Source organism: Oreochromis niloticus, linkage group LG16 (assembly GCF_001858045.2).
Source record: "Oreochromis niloticus isolate F11D_XX linkage group LG16, O_niloticus_UMD_NMBU, whole genome shotgun sequence".
Lineage (NCBI taxonomy): Eukaryota > Metazoa > Chordata > Actinopteri > Cichliformes > Cichlidae > Oreochromis > Oreochromis niloticus.
Window position 1 is genome coordinate 31,567,377 of NC_031987.2, and position 22,188 is coordinate 31,589,564.

The 22,188-nt window shown below is 41.2% G+C and overlaps 1 protein-coding gene across 12 annotated transcripts in view; it reads left to right on the forward strand.

Annotated features, from left to right (window-relative positions):
- dgkh (diacylglycerol kinase, eta) overlaps positions 1 to 22,188 on the forward strand; it is a 100,968-nt gene that overhangs the window by 54,158 nt on the left and 24,622 nt on the right. For 8 of the 12 annotated variants that reach the window (XM_025904071.1, XM_025904072.1, XM_025904075.1 and 5 more), the window contains 14 exons: positions 119 to 244; positions 1,900 to 2,034; positions 2,154 to 2,271; positions 2,440 to 2,550; positions 3,269 to 3,365; positions 4,021 to 4,128; positions 8,333 to 8,446; positions 8,538 to 8,672; positions 8,779 to 8,939; positions 9,048 to 9,153; positions 9,813 to 9,905; positions 10,490 to 10,609; positions 12,030 to 12,135; positions 13,399 to 13,529. In XM_025904071.1, coding sequence (XP_025759856.1) covers positions 119 to 244; positions 1,900 to 2,034; positions 2,154 to 2,271; positions 2,440 to 2,550; positions 3,269 to 3,365; positions 4,021 to 4,128; positions 8,333 to 8,446; positions 8,538 to 8,672; positions 8,779 to 8,939; positions 9,048 to 9,153; positions 9,813 to 9,905; positions 10,490 to 10,609; positions 12,030 to 12,135; positions 13,399 to 13,529 — 1,661 coding nt within the window. Of the gene's footprint in view, positions 1 to 118; positions 245 to 1,899; positions 2,035 to 2,153; positions 2,272 to 2,439; positions 2,551 to 3,268; positions 3,366 to 4,020; positions 4,129 to 8,332; positions 8,447 to 8,537; positions 8,673 to 8,778; positions 8,940 to 9,047; positions 9,154 to 9,812; positions 9,906 to 10,489; positions 10,610 to 12,029; positions 12,136 to 13,398; positions 13,530 to 17,714; positions 21,008 to 22,188 lie in introns of those variants that run through there. The other 4 variants (XM_019353246.2, XM_013274024.3, XM_019353249.2 and 1 more) reach the window with 2 other exon arrangements.

A 22,188-nucleotide genomic window follows, 5' to 3' on the forward strand; every position in this document is an offset into this window, starting at 1 on the left:
TGCCTCGTGATGATGAATGGAATTATCAAAATGTTTTTGAAACAAAAACAAAACAAAAATGTGCGGTTATTACATGCAACTTATTGTGTTATGGCCAACCCATTTATGCCCTGTTAAGTGGTTGATGAGCAGAATGCCCATACGGAGGACCCAGAGCTTCCATCCCCTTTGGAGAAGGACAGCGAGGACGAGAACAGAGACAGTGAGAAAGATGAGGACACTAAGGAACTGGAAGCAGTGTCATGTAAGTGTTTCTGCTGCTTTTTGGCCTGTTCCCCTTCTCCATTTGTGAGGAACTTCCAACCATTCACTTACTTGGCCCGCTACATTTCGTAAAAGGCTAGTTCCAAAGAACTTAACCTGCCCAGCTTTGCATTGTCCACTGTGCAAGTCTTCCAGCTTGCATTGTTCTTGTAGCTGACACATATTGTTTTTGGGTTGATTTAAGAAAATAAGTCAGCAGTGGTCGGTGTAAAAACATATTTCCTCACTCTTTTCTCTACTGAGAGAGCTATCTCTATAATTTAGGCAAGTTTAAGAACAACAAAGATGCCTTAGAGGCATAGATTCTTGTACACATGATTTTAATGTTGCCACCTTGTGGGTATTGCAGTCATTGCACCACAGTGGACCAGAGACGTAGCTAATGGAAAAAAAAAAACCCTGCTGACGCAAATCAAGTTTCCTGTCATAAATAAACTCAGGGATTAGTGCTAAAAGTGCTTGGAGCAACTTTTCCTCCTGTGATATTCCACCTCTTACACCAGGCAGAGCTGCTTAGGTCCTAATCTTCAGACTGTGGCAGCTTCTTTAATAATAAATCAGTGTACCTGTTGAAAGTACACAGGCAGGCCGGCTGTTTGAACATGCAGGTTACTGTGAAATGTCCACTGCGCTTCTTTGTGAGTGTGTGTGGATGGACCACAGGATATGTTATTGTCTTAGGGGCAGAAGTTCTTCCTGTTTATCATTGGGCTGCTTCCTTCCTTCCACACATTTTCCAAGTATTAGAAGACAAGGAGGTATCAGTCAAAACCTCTGCTTTGTGTCCTCTCCTTGTTTCCGTCTTTCGTCCTGTTTCTCCTTCCTGACCAGGAAGCATTCTGAGGAAGTAGAGCAGAAGAGATTTCTGCCCATGGTCTGGTTCAAATATAGCTGTCAGTAATTGTCAGCCTTCTAACCAATTGCTCTTGAAGTCATACAATGAAAGCGAGAGCAAAAATACTGTCAAATCCAGGATGCAACACTAGAATAAACCCTGAGCAACCAGTCTTTCAAAGTAAAAGTGTGTAATTTTACTGCATGCCAAAGTAATCTTGTTGTTAGACAGTGGGACTCACTCACAAGCAATACATTTTGATTCATCAGTATATTCTTACCTGAAATTAAATTCAATGTAGAGAAGACAAAATATTAACTGAAAATTTGTTGGCCAAAGCCTCAACTTGTTCAGACAGTCCTTGTACAGATCACAGGTAGCGTGTGCAAGGTAGGAAAAAAATGACCATTGCATACCTTTGATGAACTGATGTTGATTTTGTGTATGTTCTTAATTTATGAACAAGTTATGAGGAAAGTAATAACATTTTTACGCCCATCTTGGTGAATGAGGCCCATTGTGAGTACTGTATATTGGACACATTGAGCCCAAATGTTATATATTTGTACCTGCACCCAGCCTTACTGTATAAATATTATATTCCTAAAATTGCATTAATTGATACATAGAAAAATTCCCAATTTCTGTTCATACATGGATGCATGATGTATGTCTATGGATGTGAATCTCTGTGTTAATAAGTACCCTCTGACAGCAGCTGAAGCACATTTTGTTTAGCTTTATACTTTGCATCATATCTGTCCCTAAATTCATAGTAAGTTTTTCTCTCCTTGGCCCAGCTGCTAAGAGTCCCTGTTCTCCAACGGAGAGGAGAGTGAGCCGTAGCACCCAGTCCTATAGCTCCTTCACCATCACACCCTTCACCACCAGCAAGGAGAACCTCCCTGTACTCAACACACGCATCATCTGCCCAGGTAAACACACATAAACAGGCACCAAACTCATCACATTGGATCAGCAAGGGCGCAATCAGTCAGGCACTGCAGTTCAGAATTGTGTGACACGGACGATGTGTGTTTGTGTGTATGTGCAGGTTTGCGAGCAGGTTTGGCTGCCTCTATTGCTGGCAGCTCTATCATTAGCAAGATGCTGCTGGCTAACATCGACCCTTTCGGGGCCACATCATTCATCGACCCTGACCTGGACTCTCTGTAAGAGTCGTGTCTTTTTCTAATGCCTTCTTCCATCTTTGTCACTGTGATGTTGTTTGTTGGTCACATTCTACACTATTGCTTTGTCTTTCTCCCACTTGATGTATTTGTGTGCGATCTAACTACCTGTTTTGTGTGTGTGTTTGTGTTGACTGTTTGTTCATCCAGAGAGGGCTATATGGAGAAGTGTGTCATGAACAACTACTTTGGCATTGGCTTGGATGCAAAGATCTCACTGGAGTTTAACAACAAGCGAGAGGAGCATCCAGAGAAATGCAGGTGAGTCTCATTTCCAATGAACACAGCATATTTGTGTGGGTTTTTTTTTTTATAATTTCATTTTATTTGCTTTGTTTATACATAAACAAGTACATGAACTTTTGAACAGTCCTAAGCTGGCAGCGTTGGAGCAAATCTGCCTCTTTTGATAACTGAAGTTACTTACGTCCTTTCTTCAGTTTGTATGACAACCATTTGTCCCAGTCAAGTATTCTCATTTTTTCAATCTGTATTTGAGTTTTTCCATTATTAGGATCTCGTCAAACACAATCACCAACTGTCTAGAACTCAGTGTTGCAGTCCTTAGCCAGTTTTGAGTTATAATTTTTTTTGCTGCTACCAGGAGAACCTTAAACAGGTATTGGTACTTGAATAAAGACAACTAAATATGTCACCAAGAGCTGCCAAGATGCCATCCCAGAAGGGTTTTATTTTCCCACATGTCTAAAAAAAAATAAAAATGCAACTTTTTATGGTTTTGTTCCATGTGATCACATTACATCACATCTCCAATCTCCTGCATGGCTGTTGTACGTTTATCTGTTTGCTTGTAATTTGGGGCATTACAAAATACAGAATCTGACTTTTCCAGGTACATTCCCTCCATTTCAGTGATTGTGTTGCAGGTAATGTGTTGTCCATGTATTTGTGTGTTTTAAAGTTGAAATGACACAACAGTATTTTTCCTGCACACCGCCTCTGCACCTTCCCCACACAGAAGTCGTACCAAGAATATGATGTGGTATGGTGTTCTGGGCACTAAGGAGCTGCTGCAAAGAACCTACAAGAACCTGGAGCAGAAGGTCCAGCTGGAGGTGAGACACTGAGAAAATCTGACATTTAAGGCTTTGAATTAAAAAAGAGACGACAAAAATATTAATTGAAAACACTGCATGTTACACACTCGCATTTCACCAGCGCTTAAATCTTTATAATCACTTAAATTCCCCATGGCAGAATAAGGAACATGTGCTGACAAAAATTAGAGTTCATTCCTCCTTTTACTCACAATGAGTTTTTTTTATTTTAAAAAAAAGTTAATTAAAAAAACAGTTTTAATATTTTAAAAAATTATATTGTTTGTTATGACGTAAATACATTTAGAAAATAACGGTCTTTAATAATATGCCCTTAAAAAAATTCCATGATTATGGGTATATTTGAACAAACTCCAGGTTTCTTAGGCACTGACGATGTTGGTCTGGTAAGAGTAAAAACCTCCCTGTTCTATGAGATTGCTTATTTACACAGACAGAAAACTGATAACGTGTAATGAAAAAAACACCAGGGTTTTTTTGTGTCAGTTTTGCAATGAAATAGTTCTGAAAGCTTAGTAAAGGCAGAAGAAAAAAGGTGGTTAAATGTTTATAGAACCAGCAAACAGCCTTAATTTAGACATATAGAGTATATGTTCTCTTTTCTTTTGCTTTACTGGTCCAACTTAACTTTGTTATTTTGTGTCTTTCCCAGTGTGATGGACAGTACATCCCACTGCCCAGCCTTCAAGGGATAGCAGTGTTGAACATTCCTAGCTACGCAGGCGGGACCAACTTCTGGGGCGGCACCAAGGAGGATGATGTAAGTACATTTACTGTTCTCAAGCTGTTCACTCTAATAAAACTGCTCTCTGTGTGATGTTCCATCCTACTTGGCATGGCCCTGGTAGGAAACTCAGATCATCTTTGAGGGATGAAAAAGGGTGTGTTTTCCGCTCTGCTTGGAGCTTTTTTCTTTTTTTCTCTTGTCTTCTCTGATGTTACCTAAAGAATGACAGTGTGGACGCCCGTTTGACGTGACCCCGATAGCCTGGATGTGCAGGGGGAGGGATGGCTAGAGAGACGTCTCTGCTTGTTTGTTTAAGACACTGGCTGAGGGATTAGAGTGTCAGTTTGCACACACACACCCCTGAGTGAGCCCCTGCAGAGGTTACCCTTGGACACACACACACACACACACATATACAGCAATATGCATTTGGTGTTATGTAACTGTTTTTGCTGGAGAGGAGGAAGCAGAAACAGAGAGAGGACATTTAGATAAACTTGGTCATTATGCTTATGGAGTATATACACGACTGCACAAACACAGACACAGATTATCATCAGAGTTTTGCCTTTGTTTGGAATAAATCATTCATTTTGACACATGAGAGTAAATATATTGTTTTTTATACATATACATATATATGGAGAAAAAGAGGGAGAGAGAGAGAGAAGATAATATATATCTTAGTAATTGTAAAAGCTGATGATAAAATGACCAATCCTGCTAACACACAGATCAGCGCCCTCCCGCTGGCTGTGTCCATCTAGTTGCTGGTGCCCCACAAGACAACTGTCACCTGATCGCTTTTCAGCAGTTTCTGGTTTTTTTATTTTTTATTTTGTGTATGTGTGTGTTTTTGAGTTTTTTTGCTTTGACCTTTTCATAAACAGCTGGCTCACAGAGATCAATATCAGAGTTGCTGGGTCTTCATTTTTGAGAAACATTAATGTCTTGTTCAGGCTGGAGCCAAACTGAGCTGACAGTGCAAAATGTCTTCATTAAAGGAGGTTTGTTAAACAAATTCTTCCAAGTTCTTCCTGTTACAGAAAACACTTTTTTTTCTGTTTAGTCATTACTAGAAGTACAAATATGAAAAGAGCCAACAGGCTTCAATTTGTCTCAGGATGGCTAAAACCTATGCATTGCCAAGAAAACAGTCTTCATGAACTGGAGAAATAAAAATAATCTTAATTCTAACCAATGTAGAAATTATCTAATAGATCACATTAGTCTTGATATAGCCTCTGCCACCACATCAGATCAATCGCTCTGGGCTCCTTTGATCAGCTCCATCACCTAGTGGGGATGGGGGGGTCGTAGTTTGGTCCTACCTTCGCTGTTGTGATTGGTGTGGGGGTAGGGACAGGCTTGGGGCGTCGGGGGATTCCCCAGGAGCGTCTTCCTTGGAGAGCTCAACCCGGGGTTGTGGTCATGACCTGTTACGGGCTCTGGTGGCTCTTAGATGATGGCTTCCTCGCGGCTGCGTGCAGCAGGGCTGGGGGAGGCTCTGTGCTGACGGATGTGGGTTACTGACCTGGTAGCCTGGCTGCCCCTGGGTGGGTCCGGGGCGGGCGTGGGGTTCTGGGGGTGCTTCGTCTCCTGGCTGGGGCCCTGGCTGGGCCTTGGGGCTTGGGTCCTGGTTGGTGTGTCGCCGAGGTTGTGGGCGGGTGGGTGCATGGGGCTCAGCCCTGGCGCGGGGGCCCTCGGTGCATCGAGCCAACTTGGGGGGGGCTCTTCAACTGGTGGGGAGGCTTTTACATCCTTGCAGAAGTTCTCTGGTCTCCAGGAGTTCACTCTGCAGGTGGAGAGATATAGGAGAGGTGGAGAATGAACTCAACCTGGGTGTCTATTGTCTTGTGTAATCTGGGAGATGAGTGGATGATGGGGTGGGTGCAGTTTTCACTGTGGTGGGGTCGGGTGGGCTGCCCCGGACCCTGTGGGCTGGGCGGTGCTGCTGCTGTGGGCCCCGGTCCGGATGGGCCTGGGCCCCCTTGCCTTGGTGGGTTCCAGAGTGTGGGGTTGCCTACTGGGGTCAGCGGGGGAGCTGGCCCCAGGGAGGGGTCATACATGTATACCCCCCCCCGGGTGGAGCTGGCCGTCCGATTGGGGTCTGGAATGTGGGGCCTCCCTGCTACTGTGGAGTTGGGGGCGGTCTGCTTGTCTCCACCCCAGGGAAAAGGGTAACACCTCCTGGGTCTGGGTGCAGTTTCCCCTGTAGGGGCAAGGGTACCTAGACCTGGGATATAGAGTACATTTGGGGAGTGTGATTGTGTGTACAGTGTCTATTTATGTCTGTCTCCACGTTGGGTGAGTGCTGAGTAATTGCATATGTGTGCATGGGGGTGGGAATGGATGTTCGTATCTGTGTGTGCCTGTTTGTCTGCGTCTATATGTCAGGTCGGGTATTAGACGCCACCTCTCTAGGGACATCTCAGGCTCTCCAAGGTATGGAGGCCTATCTCTCCCCACCACTCCTCCTGCCGGTGGCTGACGCCCTGAGACATCGGTGCGTTGGTGATTCTTGGTGTCCGGGGCTGGGCCCTCAGGTATGCACCGGGTCACTCCCGGTGGCTGCTTGTTGGGGCCTGGCGCCTGTGGCTCGGTCGGGCCCCTTTGGGGGTGGGGTGCCCCTGGCCTCTGGGCCTGGGGTGACCCCTTATCTGGGGCCCTCCTCAGCTCTTTCCGAGAGAGTGGCATGGTTGCCCCCCGGTTGGTTTTCCTTGGACTCTTGCGCTCTGGGGGTCTCTGGATGTCTAGAGCCTGGATCTCCTCCATACCTGTTTCATGCCCTGGGGGACGGGGCTATGGTTCCCCACACCCTCTAGCAGATCGTTACATGAAGGAACCTTTTGAATTCAAGTGCGATCATGCTCACAGGTATACACAATTTTGGAAATCTACTTCATTTTCTCATTTTAAGGAAAAAGTAAAATACAACTAAATCTATATTTCAACAATCCATCTCAATCTTGGCAAAATTCATAACCCTCTCCAGCAATATCGGTATTATATTTTATCAACATTTGAATTTTGAATCTCACGTCTGAAAGCTCATCCATTGCTTCCTTCATTTCATCTCTTAGTCCTTATCCCATCTTCAGCTGCTACAGGGAATAACGAGTAGGCTGCTAAAACATGCTGGCTTCTGGTGAAATTCTGAATTAATTTTAAAATGTTATTTTTAACATGAGGCCCTTTGATTTGGGTGTCACAGCCGGGATGACTGGTGTGTTTGTGGAGCGGACCCTAAAGCAGACATGGGAGAGATGAAACTGGATCCTCAACAAAAAGCGAGCCATTTATTTTGTGCTGAAGTCAAAAATGGAAAACAAGGCAAAACATACTGGAACAAACTAAACTGGGAGCAACTAAATTACTATGATAACTAAAACATGAAACTGAACAGGTACATGCAAAACATGAACATGAAAAAACCCGAGCAATTGAAAGAAAACTCTGTGACCAGATATGACTTGACGTGAAAACAACAGACAACCCAACAAAGAACAGAAGAAGACAGAGGACTTAAATACACAGAAGGGTGATGAGGGAAGTGGAAACACCTGAGGAAACACAGCTGACACAAATGAACCTGACGCCACAGGGGAAGTTCACTGAACATGGAAACACAAGACACTTCAAAGTAAAACAGGAAACATAATGGGATGTAGACAAGACAACACAAGCTTGACAACGAGAGCACGCAGAAATTTACACATGACAGAGGACAGGAAAAGACTCATAAATCAGGAGACATAGAAGAAACATAAACTAGACTAGAACTCAACTAAACCCTAACTGATAATAATACCAGACCTGAACATTATCTCATTAGTAATCAAAAATACAAAATAACTCAACTACACCCTTAACTAAGAAAAACACACGAATCTAACATAAGAAATCAACAATATAAAATAAACTCGAGTTGCTGGGTCACAGACACTGACACTGACCTGGCCCCTGATACTGGTCTTTTAACTGTCCCTTATTTTAAAACCAGAGGCTGGATGTAGCTCATAAACTTTTGGAAAGTCTTCCTCAGGTTGGCTGAGTCTGTAGTTTGTTTTAAAGGGCTGCTGAAAACTAATTTTTGAATATGTTAGCTTTTCTTTTGTTTATGTCTATATGGAATATTTACATAAATTTGAAATAGTGGCAACTGGATCCTGTTAGGATCCTTCCAGCTACATTACATTGACATAGATTTACTTACTGCCATAATATTTTTGTGCAGATATTCTGTGCTCCATCTTTCGATGACAAGATCCTGGAAGTGGTTGCTGTTTTTGGGAGCATGCAAATGGCTGTGTCCAGAGTAATCAAATTGCAACACCACCGCATAGCACAGGTGAGCAGATGCATTAAAACCGTATGAAGTGCAAATGCATCTCTGTGTCTGTACACTGTGTGACTCTAATCCAAGCGTCTGCCTCAATCAGTGTCGAACTGTGAAGATTACGATCCTGGGTGATGAGGGGGTCCCCATTCAGGTGGACGGTGAGGCCTGGATCCAACCGCCTGGAGTCATCAAGATCCAGCACAAGAACAGAGCACAGATGCTCACCAGAGACCGGGTGAGGAAGGGTGTTGCTGCTGCTGAGTAAAAAGCAATTTGTGTGGACATATACATATATATATATATATGTACTTATCTGTGTTTTCTTCTAAATTTCCCCGCAGGCATTTGAGAACACACTGAAGTCATGGGAGGACAAGCTCAAGTATGATAAGCCTCCTTTGCGACCTCACCTCTACCCTCAGCAGTCTGTGGATCTGGCCACAGAGGAGGAGGCAGGCCTGGTGCAGATCTGTGCCCGGGCTGCAGAAGAGCTCATTACAAGGTAAACGTGAATTGATGTGAATATCAGGTATTAGTCTCCGTGTGCACAGGCTTCGCAGACTTTGCTACCTTGAGCTAAGCTCACTGACTGCACTCTGTCTAATCACAGGATATGTGAGGCTGCAAAGACGAATGGGCTCCTAGAGCAGGAACTGGCTCACGCTGTTAATGCTGCATCACACGCCATCAACAAAACACACCCGAAGTTCCCCGAGGTGAGCTGGGCTTTAGCCTGATTTTTGAGACATTGACATTGTCTTGAGAAAGTCTTTTACAACTCACTGTCGCATCCTTAAAACTGCAGTTTCAAATAATTAATTCTTGTAAAATAAAAATGACTTTTTCTTGCCATTAGAGGTCACTGGAGTCAAAGCTTAAATTTAAGATGTACCACTTATTGTCTTAAGGAGACTGATGAGCACTGTTCCAGGTGCAATTTCTTGCTCTTGAGATATTTGAATTTTAAAAGCTAGGCACTATGTTTCAGGCAAATCTTTTAAAATGTGGTATTTTCTGCCATATTTCAAAATGACAGAGAAAGGGAAAGTACTTGAGTCCAGTTTACAGCATCCACGGTTTTAGTTGAAGTGCTGCTAAAAGTTAAGTTAAGTTTATTTCTTCAGTGGCCATTAATATAATAATAAAAGTACCCTTCAAGTAATTACTATATGTGGCAATGTGTGAATTGTTAATTGATGGTTTAAGGGTTGTTTAACTTGTTCTGATTAAGCACTTAATTTATCCCATATTAAACCCCTGAAGAGAGGCTAAGCTACTAAAATAGCATCTAGAACTGTGTGAAATATGTGCACTCTGCTTCTGTTTTTCATGGTGTGTAACACTGAATTCATTAACATTTTTCTCCCTTTTGCAGAGCCTTACTCGGAACACAGCCATTGAGGTGGCCAGCACTGTGAAGGCACTCCACAATGAGACCGAGTCTCTTCTGTTGGGCCGAGTCTCTCTAGTGAGTTATCATGGCTGAAATAGATTGTTTCAATCCTACTTTCTTTTTATATGTTTATGAAACACAGACTTGAAAGCAGTGTACTTTAAAACTAGATTCTTTCTAATGGTGAAAGAATCTTGGGGGAGGGGATCACAGACAGAAGTCTTGTTATGGAAAACAGCCCCTGGCTCACTTGCTCTGTGCCCTTCATAAATACTTTCCTGATCAGTTAATAGTTTAAGTCACCAGTTTCTGGTCTTGCTGAATACAACATGATGTTGTTTTTCTAAGTCATGGTCTCCACTGGAGCCAAGAAAGTCAAGTGGGCTATGCTTTAAGGCAGACCTTTTTTGTGATGAATTTGTCACTGGTCCTCTTAGGGTGCTGTGTAAAATATATACCTAGATCCGCCTCTCGCTCATCAAATCTGGCATAGGGGGAACGCAAGAATGCTTACTCTGAGGCTTCATAACAGGATTTTGCTATTTGCTGCTACATCCATCTTGTATTTACAGTCTGTGGTTTTATTATAACTTGGGGTCCAGATTTTAAGGTTGCATTATGGTCTGTTAAATTCACCTTGTTCTCTGTCACCCTTACAGCAACTGGACCCACCAGAGGAGGAGCAGCTGTCCAGCGCTCTGCAGAGCGTGGAGCTAGAACTTGGGAAACTGGGAGAAGTCCCCTGGCTTTACCACATCCTGCAGCCCAATGAGGAGGAGGTAAGCAGCCTCAGTAAATATGCGCTTGCATGCACATGCTCCATTGTGTGTGGTATCTTTGTAAAATAGAAGACATTAGGTACATTGTGTACTCCTGCAACTCAAAGCTAAAAGTGAACACTTTGGAGTTATCTGCAATAACAGTGCCTTCAAATATGGTCACATTGTCACTGAAAGTACAAATATGAGCTTCAAATCTACCACACAAATCATTGTGCTATTCTTGTCCATCCCTAATATTCTGACAGGGAAAAGTATTTGGAAAACAAAAACTCAGATCAACAAAAGCTAATTGGAGGCGGTCAGTAAGTGAAACAAATTTGGAGGTGTCCAATAGAGCTAGGGTTTATGGTGACTTTGGCTTCCTAATAGAAGTATCTGCTGATGTGTACCATATAAGAATGAAATCTCAGAAGAGTTGCAATGAAAAACAGTTGATTTAAATTATCAAAGGGGTTATGAGTTAAGACCAGGAGGCAAACTATGAATAAAAAATGTATTACTGTGACAGCTCTCCTTGATTTCAAAAACACAATGCAGAGTATTTGGAAAGACAGAAAAACCTCTTCACACCAGTGGAGTGCCACTGATTCTGCCTTAGTGCTGTCAGAGAACCACCCCATAATTTAATCAAAGTGAACATTAGTAACATTACTAATAGCAGTTGGACAAAAATGAAAGGAAAAAAAAGATCCTGGTTTACAGAATGTTTTTACTGAGTCACTGAGCTTCTTACTGTGGTCGCTCATGTATTTACTGATATCACTAGTTCAACCTTTGGACCCAATGATTTTGTAATGATTTTGTGGTGGAAATGTTTGGAAAATTAGTAAAAGAAACCCCAGAGTAGCAGCTAAAGCACTGGAACTGTGCAACGACTTTGTATATCAGTCTGCCACACGCAAATACAACCATAGAGGTCAGATCAGAGCACCCTCAATAAAGAAGGTGAAGTATGACTACTTTGGATCAGCTGAAGGGATGTGGCAGGAGGAATGCTCTGTTGTGATTGGTTGTTCAGGTTAAAATTACTTCAAGTTTTGTAGTTAAGATTAGAGCTGGACCAGATGACAGATGTGATCAAGTCTAGCTCCATACTTTCACAACAGCTCCAGAAGCACTGAAGATAGAAAAGTGTTCTTTGCTTTAAAGTTTGACAACCAATTAAATCACAGGATTTACTTTCCCACCAGGACTGAAAGATAATAACCGTTTGTTATCGGCTTAAGCATAGTGTGCATACATATTTATACTTGTGGCTTAGATGACTGACTGACCAGTTACTAACCAGCTAAGTCCAAAGTGTTCACACAGCTGTCTTGCAGCTGTCCTGTATGTCTTCAGTGTAGCGTGGCTTCAGGTAACGGGAGAGTCGAGTAGCTAAATGAAAGGCTATAGGTTGACTGTGCTTATGTACCAGGATCACTCTCTGGGTTACGGCAAGAGGAACAGTCGCAGCAGCATGTTTCGCATAGTGCCCAAGTTCAAGAAGGAGAAGGCCGCCAAGAAGACAAGCCCTCAATCAGGTAGGGCTGTGTCCACTTTTCCTCAGTACTGAGCAAACTGGAAAAACTCAGGATAAGGAATCAGTAAGTCCCTCCCATCTGCCATGGGAGGGACTTACTTACCAGCTGCTTTATTTGTATTTACACTGTATAATTGTTTCCATCTCTTATTAAAAAGGATGATAACATTAAAATCATAGTAACTTTTGATTTGTTAATCGTAGCTTGAAGTTAGTTGAATTTAAAGGGTACAGATGTTATTTCACTTCCTATTCACTTGCTAATGGCAAGCAAGATGTTTAGCTGGAAGTGGTACCATACTTTATTCATCAGTAATGTAAAGCTGACCACTGCTCCTTCACACACACAAGAACAGCTTGTTTCTGCCCAGAGTCATCACGGTTACCTTTCATGATGGTTACCTTGCCCCTCACTCCTGTCGTTTTTGAAGCCCATACATAAACGCCGTACTCCATTGTTGTCCCCTAGTAGAAACACAAAGAATGTGTGTTTGAATGTGTTTGAGGTGTTAACATCCCACACCCTGACCATCAACTTGCACCCCATACTCCCCTCTTTTCATGCTCTTATCCAGCTGTCAGTATGTTTTCAGAAGGTACAAAGTCGGGAGAAGAACAAGTCTGTGCACCAAGGACACATGTGCAGAGATGGAAGATTTAATATGAACACAAAAAAGAAAAACTGAGTAGAAAAGGCAATATCAGATTTGTAGATGAGGAGACAGTGAGATTACAATGTTGCTGTGTACAAATAAGAATACTGAGAAGCCCTTCCTTTTATCTGGGTAGTTGAGCTGTATTTCCTGCAGATTGCACAGGCTTCCGCCTCCCTTTACCTCCTAATTTCCTCTGTGTGCGCTGATATTGGTCAATGATATGCATGCTCCCAGCCTGCCGTGAACGCCATTGGTCACTGCCTTGTTCTGACCAACCTTTGGCCTCTGTCCCACTCCTTCCTCATCTACCAGCTGCCGTCATTGTTCTTTCTCCTCCCTTCTTCTCTCTCTCCCCTTCCTCCCCTCCATCTCTCTCTTCAATGATTTACCACAATCTGTGTCCATAGGTGAGGTTGTGTGTGTGTGTGTGTGTGTGTGTGTGTTTTTGAAGACACATTCACATTGTATATGGGGTTAAAAGAAGTGAGAGTGTGACAGTTTGTGGAATGTGGCAGTGCGTTTGCATACCCGTGAGGCACTCTGAGCCTCTCTCTGCTCTGCTCTGTGTGTGCATTTGTGTGTGTGCACATGTGTGTGTGCGAGTACAGTGGAAAGATGGGGCACAGAGGAGGTGGGCATCTGGCTGGAACAGCTGAGTCTGGGGGAGTACAGAGACACCTTCATCCGACACGACATCCGAGGCTCGGAGCTGCTGCACCTGGAGAGGAGGGACCTGAAGGTACTCTCTCACTCACACACACATATACACACGCACACACACACTGGTACCCACTTGTTGACACATCTCAGTGAATCTGTGTGAACCCCCTCCTCCAATCCAAAATCAACTCTTTCTCTCTGTACCCTCTTGGTGTGCTGCGTTTCTTTCGCTCTGTTAGATGTCTCCCTGTTTTTGCCACCTCTCGTGCTGCGCTGCATCGCTCTGCTTGGCTTTTACCGTCTGATCGTGGCTTGTTGAAAAAGACTTGCTGTAACCCACTAACACTGTATACCTGCTGAAAAGGGGGGGAAGCCTTCAGGTCAAGGAGGGGCTCGGTGTGGATAGACCAAACTGAGTTAGGCTTAGGGCAAAAGTGAGAAAAAAATGAATGCATATAATGGCAGTCTTGGAAAAAACTATGTTGCAACATGAACGTGGAGCGAACAAAGGGAGCAGCAATATAGCCTTTCTAGGAACTGTTCGAAAGTTTGTGCAGTCTCTACTGACTTCAGTCGTATGCATATAAACACTTGTCAAACAAAACAGCTTGCAGTTTCAGATTACACTGTCAACGTGTATATCAGAACATGAGGACTAGAACATTCTACTTTAAAACAATCTGTCAAAAAAAGTCAAAAGCACATTCTTTACTGTGTAACGTAAGTTAGAACATGACCATGATTTTTGATGCTATTTTCATAATACACTGTAATGAAGTTACAGTGTATAAGACAACTCATAATAATAATAATGTTGATCTGGGTTGTGTTATCCACTGGACCTCCAGGTAACAATCTTAAAATAGAAGGACACTGGAAGCCAAGCTCAGGTCCACAAGAAGACAAACTTAAAGTTATTATGAACCACATTTAAATCAAGTATGGACTATTTTTTTTTCTCAATCTTCTCAGTTGCACATTTAATGCTTCATGTTTTTTTCGTGCTCAGATGAAAACTGATGATGAGGGTGTTTTTATCCTGGAGACCACTCCCATAAAAATACAAATGTTTCATCATAGGGTAAAGGTTATCACTTGGAATAACTGATTTGACCTTTCAGTGACTCTTTTCTCTACACAGAGAGGTGGACCTAAACCAATAGCATCAAAATACCCCCCCACCATATCAATCAATCAATCAATCAATCTTTATTTATAAAGCACTTTTCATACAAAAAATGTAGCACAAAGTGCTTTACATGGTTAAAAGCAGCCCCCCCCCGCACACACACACACACATGCACACTTAAAGAGTAAAATTGGGCTGGGTACGCATTAGCCAAGTGAGGAAACACTATCACAGGAGCCAGTCACAGACCGCAGCCTCCAGGCTGGGCACACAGCAGGAGGGAGGCAAAGAAGCCCCCCAGCCAGGCTGAGAGGACCCACAGAGCCCCAGCAGCCACGGTCGATCACAGCCCCGGTGCAGAGAGCCCCCTCTGAGGAAACACTGGAGATATGACCTAATAAGAATATATACAGGATAAAGAGATAAAAAGATCTGAAAGATAAGAAGGCCCAAGACCATTAAGACATTTAAAAACCAATAAAAGAACTTTAAAATCGATCCTGAAACACACGGGGAGCCAGTGCAGCGATTCTAAAACCGGTGTAATGTGGGCCCGCCCTCTGGTCTTCGTCAGCACACGAGCTGCAGAGTTTTGTAAAAGTTGTAAGGGTGAAATATTCTTTTTGGGGAGACCAGAGAGCAGGGCATTACAGTGATCAATGCGACTGGTAATAAAAGCATGCATCAACATCTCCGTGTTGGCCCAAGAGAGAATAGGGCGGACTCTGGCTATATTTTTTAGATGATAAAATCCAATTTTGGTTACATGTTTAATATGTGGGATAAAACCAAGCTCAGAGTCAAAAATAACACCCAGGTTTTTCACTTGTAGCGAAGGACATAGTGAAAATGCCTGTAATTTAGACAAGAGTTTCTCTCTGTGAGCCTCAGGACCGATGATTAAAACTATCAGGTCAAGGTTTAAGGTTATTTTCCTTTGATTTCTCAACCATCTCTTTACACATGTTAAACTGAAACACTGCTAAATAACAACAGTGTATCTTTAGATATCCTATAATAATTGGCTGATATTTGCACTGATAATATATCTGTGATAAGCTGGTATTGCCAAGTAAAATCAATCCACCTGTTCGATTTGTTAAAAATATCAGTACAAGAAAATTGAATTGAATGCCATTGTTTATGCAAACACACACGAGATACCCAGGTACACATTTGTATGGCAATATACTTGTGTTCGTTCTATATCTGTGCCCCTCATTTCATTGTCTTACAGTTTATCACTCAGTCGTACTGTGGCTAGCTGACTATGTTGCTTGGTAGTTTATTTTTGAATGGATAAAAGTACAGATCCAGTGACTGATATATATTGTTTATTGATATACATTGAATGTTTTGAGTCATTTAAAGGCCAACCGTCTCTGATTCCTTCGTCTTAACTACATATATTTGCTAGTTGTTTGAGCCTCCAAGTCTGAGGCCATGGAAGAGGATGGAGTGCCGACTCTGGGTCAGGGAGGAGTCACTGCCTCACAGTTTAAGCATCTCAGGTTCTTGTTCACAAGTAAGGGGAGAGTGGAGCAGGAGACTGATAGATGTATTGGTGCCACGTCTGCAGCAATGCAACGCTGTACCAGTTTGTTGTGGTGAAGAGAGAGCTGAGCGTATAAGCAAAACTGTCAGTTTGCTTGTTGATTGTCTTCCCCAGCTCCCCTATGGCCATGAGCTCTGGGTAGTGACCAAAATAAAGATCATCAATACAAGTGTTCGAAATGAGCTTCCTTTGGCAGGTGTTTGGCTCTTCTTTAGCTTTGTTCATAAATTTTTCCCCACCAAAAGGAACCAGTTAGGATGGTTCAGGCATGTGATTAGGATACCCATACTGCACCTCCTATTTGAGGCTTTTCTGGGAATGTCCTAATGGGAAGAGGCCCTAGGGACTGGTGAGATATACCCCCCCTTCCGCCTCCTGTTTGAGCTGGAGCAGTTGGCTGGAGTTCCAAAAAATGGATGGATGGTTAGAAAACATAACAAATTGCTAATGCTTGTGTCCAATGCACAAAGTTGCATCTATAAGATCAAAAAAGACAAGGTTACATTTTGGTTTACGGTCTACTAATTTGAAGCCTTGGGTTTTTTTTCCTGGCCTTTTAAAATTAGACATAACATATTTGGAGCTAATTTTGTAGCTAATAAGTTAACAATAGTACTAGTGCTAGTAAGCTAGCTTTGGTAGCATACTGAAACTATTGTGATTATGATATTTATTTGGATTTTAGGTTTTCACTAGTTGACTTCAGGCTTTAAATGAACATACTTACTGGGGAATTTGAACAGTCAAACATGAACTGAACATCTGAGGGTTGGATCTTTATAAAATCTAAAGACACTGGAGGCAACTTCTTTATTAAAAGCTTGCCACCTTTTTTTGTTTTTTGGTTACTCTATATGGTATCATTAGAGACAATAGTAATATAATATGATGTATTGAAGCGGTTGTGCTTAGTAATAGATACCGGAAATTGAGAGCTCATTTTCTCAGAGACTTTTCTAAAATCAGTTTTCCTCTCCCTTCAACAAGAGGCATTTAAGTCTGTATTATACAGTCTATGGCTTTTAGCTGCCAAAGCAATAAATCATTTTCGCAGAAGGTGCTGACCAAAAGCAGAGCAAAAAATATGGCAAGTTAAGCATCCAACCATTTTCACAGTCTTAGTTTGGTACATTAGTATCTATTCATTAACACATTGCTCGTGATGTCAGTGGAAATTTATATTCAATTTACATTTTTCTGCAAATGATAACTATATATATCATAATTTATCTCAAATGTGACATGAATGGCAGCCCACCTCATAGCTTTTAGTAGCTTCTAAAGAAAATTTGACTTAAAGATATATTTCTGTGGACATCATTTGCCTAAATATTCCTAAGATATATTTGTTAGATCACTATGAAATGTTTTAATTATTAATATTTTATAGTTTTGACACTATAAATACCGATTTCTCCCACTATAGATTATGAAGCAACCTGGTGTGTAGCCTTTAAAAGTTTGATTCCTAGTGCTGTTCATACCAGACTGTTTATATCACCCCCTCGACATTTATTTATGATGGTGTGAAACAGACCTCTCTCAGTGTGTTTTTAATTGCTGTCTTTGTTGGCCCTCAGGATCTGGGGATATCGAAAGTGGGTCATATGAAGAGAATTCTCCAGGGAACTAAAGACCTGGCCAAGGCCTCCATGATTGACCTCTAACCCAGGAGCAAATGCTACCAGAAAGGGGAAACATGCATTCCTCCTGACATTAGTGGAAGTGTTTGGGAGCACCATAGGCAGTGATGGAAGAGATATGTATTGAAAGAGAGACGGATATTTGATCCCTCTGCTGAGAAAGTCTGTGTGATGTCGTGATCAAGATACATGTGCGTGTGTTTGTTTGTTCTTTGGTGCCAAAATGACAATCGAGAACGCTGATGGAAATCGTGGATCTTCACACACACAAAAAAGCCATTTCTTATCTAATAACCATTCATAGCACATAATCAGGTATGCAACTAACCTTACTGTTGACAGCTTGTTGTCTGAGCTGTGATAACAAACTAGTAGCAAAACTAAGACTTCCATAGGTGTGGGGCTCTGCTTCAGTTGAGTCTGTGTAAAAATAAAAATGTATTTGCTGGCTCTCTGCCTCACATTACAGAGCTGCACATGCAGAACGATAATCTGGACCATGCAGGTGGTTGTCTGGAAGCTTTGTTTGAAAACAGTGGAATAGTGTTGCATGCTATGCTTGCTCAACCTTAGATGTGTTTAATTGCATGATTAGTGTCTTGATTTTTTGTGTGTATGCGTGTGTGTGTGTGTGTGTGTGTGTGTGTGTGCAAATTGACACTTGAACAAGTTTTACATAACTTAAGTATTATAATGCCATTTGTTACTACTGAAAACATCATTTTTGATCTAAATCCAACTTTTTTTTCTAGCTTTAAATTATTTTGTTTGCATGATAATGACATGTTTAAAAGGTTTCTGTCAAGTGCCATATTTTGAATCATTTCGTGTAAGACGTGCTTTAATGGTAGACACCGTAAGAAATTTTTAAACAAGCTGTCGGTGAGTTATGATTATATGAAATTAATAAGTTGACACGTTCTCTGTGGATGTGAAAAATCAGTACCAAAGTGAATGTCGAAGAAATCATCAGACGGTTTTGTCTTTATTTAATAAGCCAGTAGGTTTTAAGTCTTAATTTCATTTAAGGTGGGGAAAAGCTGTATTAGTCAGGAAGAGAGTAAAACTGTTGGTCAGACGCCAACCACCTATACTATAGGGTTGTAGAGTTTTTTTAAAGGAATTCTTAAACAGGCACTTTCTACTTCTTGCTTCATGCAAGTGCAAATCCTCATATCATTACATAGAGTTAACAGTTCACCTCAACTTTTTACCTTTTGGCAACTTAATACAGTATTTAACACTATTGAGAATAGGAGTTAGATATGAGTTTTGAATAGAGCAGTTGATCTGCAGTCTGCTTAACATTGTTCAAGTGCAGCTTTTTCAGTTTTTTTTTCTCCTTCAAATTCCAAGTGAGACTTTGCTAGAACGCTACTTCTACTTGTTAGTTTCATTTAAGAATGGTGGCATTACAGGGTATATTTCTATATGTGATGCTAAGTTTGTATATAATTATGCACTGTATATACAGTATACCAGTGTATGCAAACAATGTTTGTAAGTGTAATCTGATGCATTTGTAGATTGCTGACATGGCATGCATTGTCGACAGCCCACACATTTGATTGTGTATATTACACCATACCAGTTGTTGTTGATTTTGTTCCAATCTCTTGTACATGATGATGCTGTTGTATTCTAATGATGGTGCAATATTTTAATCTCTTGTTTTGATACTGTCTCTGAAGCTTTCCAAACATGATGTTCCTCAGTGGGTAAAAAAAAAAAACACCACAGAAAAACCTTGTAAAAGTTCTTTTGTACTCTTCCTCGAGGTTTGAGGATTTTCAAAGTTAGACCCAGAGAGAGACAGACAGCTTTTTACTCCAGATTTCTTCCAGTGGTTCAGTAGTTTATAGTTTTGCTCCTTTGTGCTTCCAAGATGATACACTAAAGTAGGACTGTGCAAGCAAATGGGAGGGATTAGGCAGACATGACTGTTGTGTACACTTCACGTAACCTGTTGTAACGTGTGCATTCAAGTGTGTGTACTACAACAGTGGCATATTGTAACTTAGTACAGTTATATACTTTTGATTTCCAGCTAATTTTACAGTATAATTTAAAATTTTGCCCCACCCATAGACTAATATGCCATCCTAGCAGAATGTGAGCGAAACTTTGGAATTGTGTGTTCCCTCCACCAGGGGGCAATCTATCACATCTCACACCTCTACAGGCGTGGATTACACCATTAAACTGCATTATCTTCCAGCTCCTTATGCTGACAATCAGATGCTCATTGGCATAAATAAAGTTACAGTCCAATTTGAGTTTTTATCATTCACTGTTCATAAAACTACAAATTTGTCAGACCTTCCCATGTTTTTAGTCTCATATGCCTTTTATCCATTAAATAGATGAGACTATTTAATGACAGTTAGCCTTTTGTAAACCAGAACCCTTTGTTATAGAAGCCTTTCTGTTAGTATGTGCTTTATACAGTGCTAGGGTGCTCTACGCTGCAGCGCTCTTGAAGTTTGGCCTCACAAGTACTCTCATCACGCCAGTCACCAAAAGCAAGTTGTGAATGATGCTGTTGCAGTTCATGAGCTGTGTCGGTCTGCATTAATGGCATCTGCATGTCCAGGGTGTCTGCAAGGTTCTGTTAATCTGAAGCATTTTGGCCCCAGGCTCCAGCTTGACCTTGACATATACAATGGAAGTTGCCACCTTTCTCCCTTGCTGTGTTTTTCAGTGGTCTGTAAATAATGCTGCAAACTGCCTGGTTTTCAAAAACCAATGAAACCCATGCAAGGATCTCTAAAAGACAGATTTAACACTTGGTGTGGTTATCGAAGCATTGGGAGAAAAATGAGTTTCATTTGTTTACATTATGTTTACAATGGCACAGTTTTCCTTTTTAAGAATATATATGTAGGTATAGACAATATTTGCATATTTATTGCCTAAGGTTAAATGATATGATGTGTATTGTGTTTTCACATTTGGAATATAATGTTACAGTTGTCACCTGTATTACTATCTGGATGACTTTGGTAAAGTAGTTGATCATTTTTATGACTACTAAGTGACTGTTTTCTGTGCCTTTTTATGGTTAGAATGCATGGTTAACTATTTATTACAATTTGGAGTCACTGAGATGTGTATTTTTGTATTCTGAATAAATAAATGGTTCAGCTTTTGTTGTACATTTTTAAGGTGCCTTGAATCAGGCTACCTATTCATATCTCTCTTCTTCAATAAAATCGGATACATATGCAATCTGACAGTCTCTTCTTTTTTCATTGACACTTTAAACAAAAGGATTATGTCATGTAATTTCAAAATATGTCGAGAAAACGGAACACGTTAGTGGTCGTTATGCAGTGACCCACTATCTGAAACAAGCCATTTTATCTCCTTTAATGCAACACTGCCCTTAAGCAGGGGTGTTCCCAGGATTTAAGCCATTATTTTTTCTTAGACAAGAACAACAAAACATACTCTAATTTCCTAAATAAAATGGCTGTTTTTTTTACTCTTTTATACTCCCTCTGCTTTGATCAGCTGGTTTGTTGTTTTTGTGGCATTCCAAACAGGTGTTTTGCCAATGGGAAAGTTTAAAAGTGCCCTCTGGTAGGCAAACTATGCATTATTAACACTTATAACTTTTTAATTTTTCAAATGTATTTTTCGACTGTTGTACATGATACCAGATACACTGGTACATATCTGCTGATAATACTACTCAGCTTAAATCAGTTCTCAACAATAGAAGAAAAAACTGACTGAAGTTTTTAGTCCAGTCTAAAACCTGAACATTTATTTCAAATGGATTACTTGCACATACATATTTGAAACGCTGGTTGTGTTTAACAGGAACATCCACCACTGGAACAGTATACAGGTGTGTCACAGGAAATTTAAAAGAGGTAAATTTGAATATATCCAGGCACTTTACATACAAACAACAATGCCTACAAAGACATTTTCTATTTTCATTTTGATAATTGTGACCTGCAGTACAGAAAATAAAGCAAATAAAATCATATCAAATTATTAGAATTCTGAGTTTGAATAAATTACTGTTCAAATAGTATGACTACAATACATCTCTTATTGTAGGTCAGTACACACAACCAGTCATGGGGAAGACCAGTTGTGGTTATCCAGATGATGATCAACAGGGCTGCAGAACATCATTGCTAAAAAAGGTTGGCTGTTTGCAGAGAGCTGTATTAATACAGCCAATTTTCCTCATTGGAGGTGAAAAGTGTGGTAGTAAAAGGTGCACAAGCAACAGGGATGACCAGAAGGAGTTTCACAAGGAGTAAACTGAGACTGGTGTGAGTGCACCAAGAGCCATCACCTAAAACCTTCTGCAGTTGTTACATTCCTAATATCAAGCCCCTACTAAACTGGAGACATTATAAGCATCTTTCCTGGGCTAAGGACAAAAAGAACC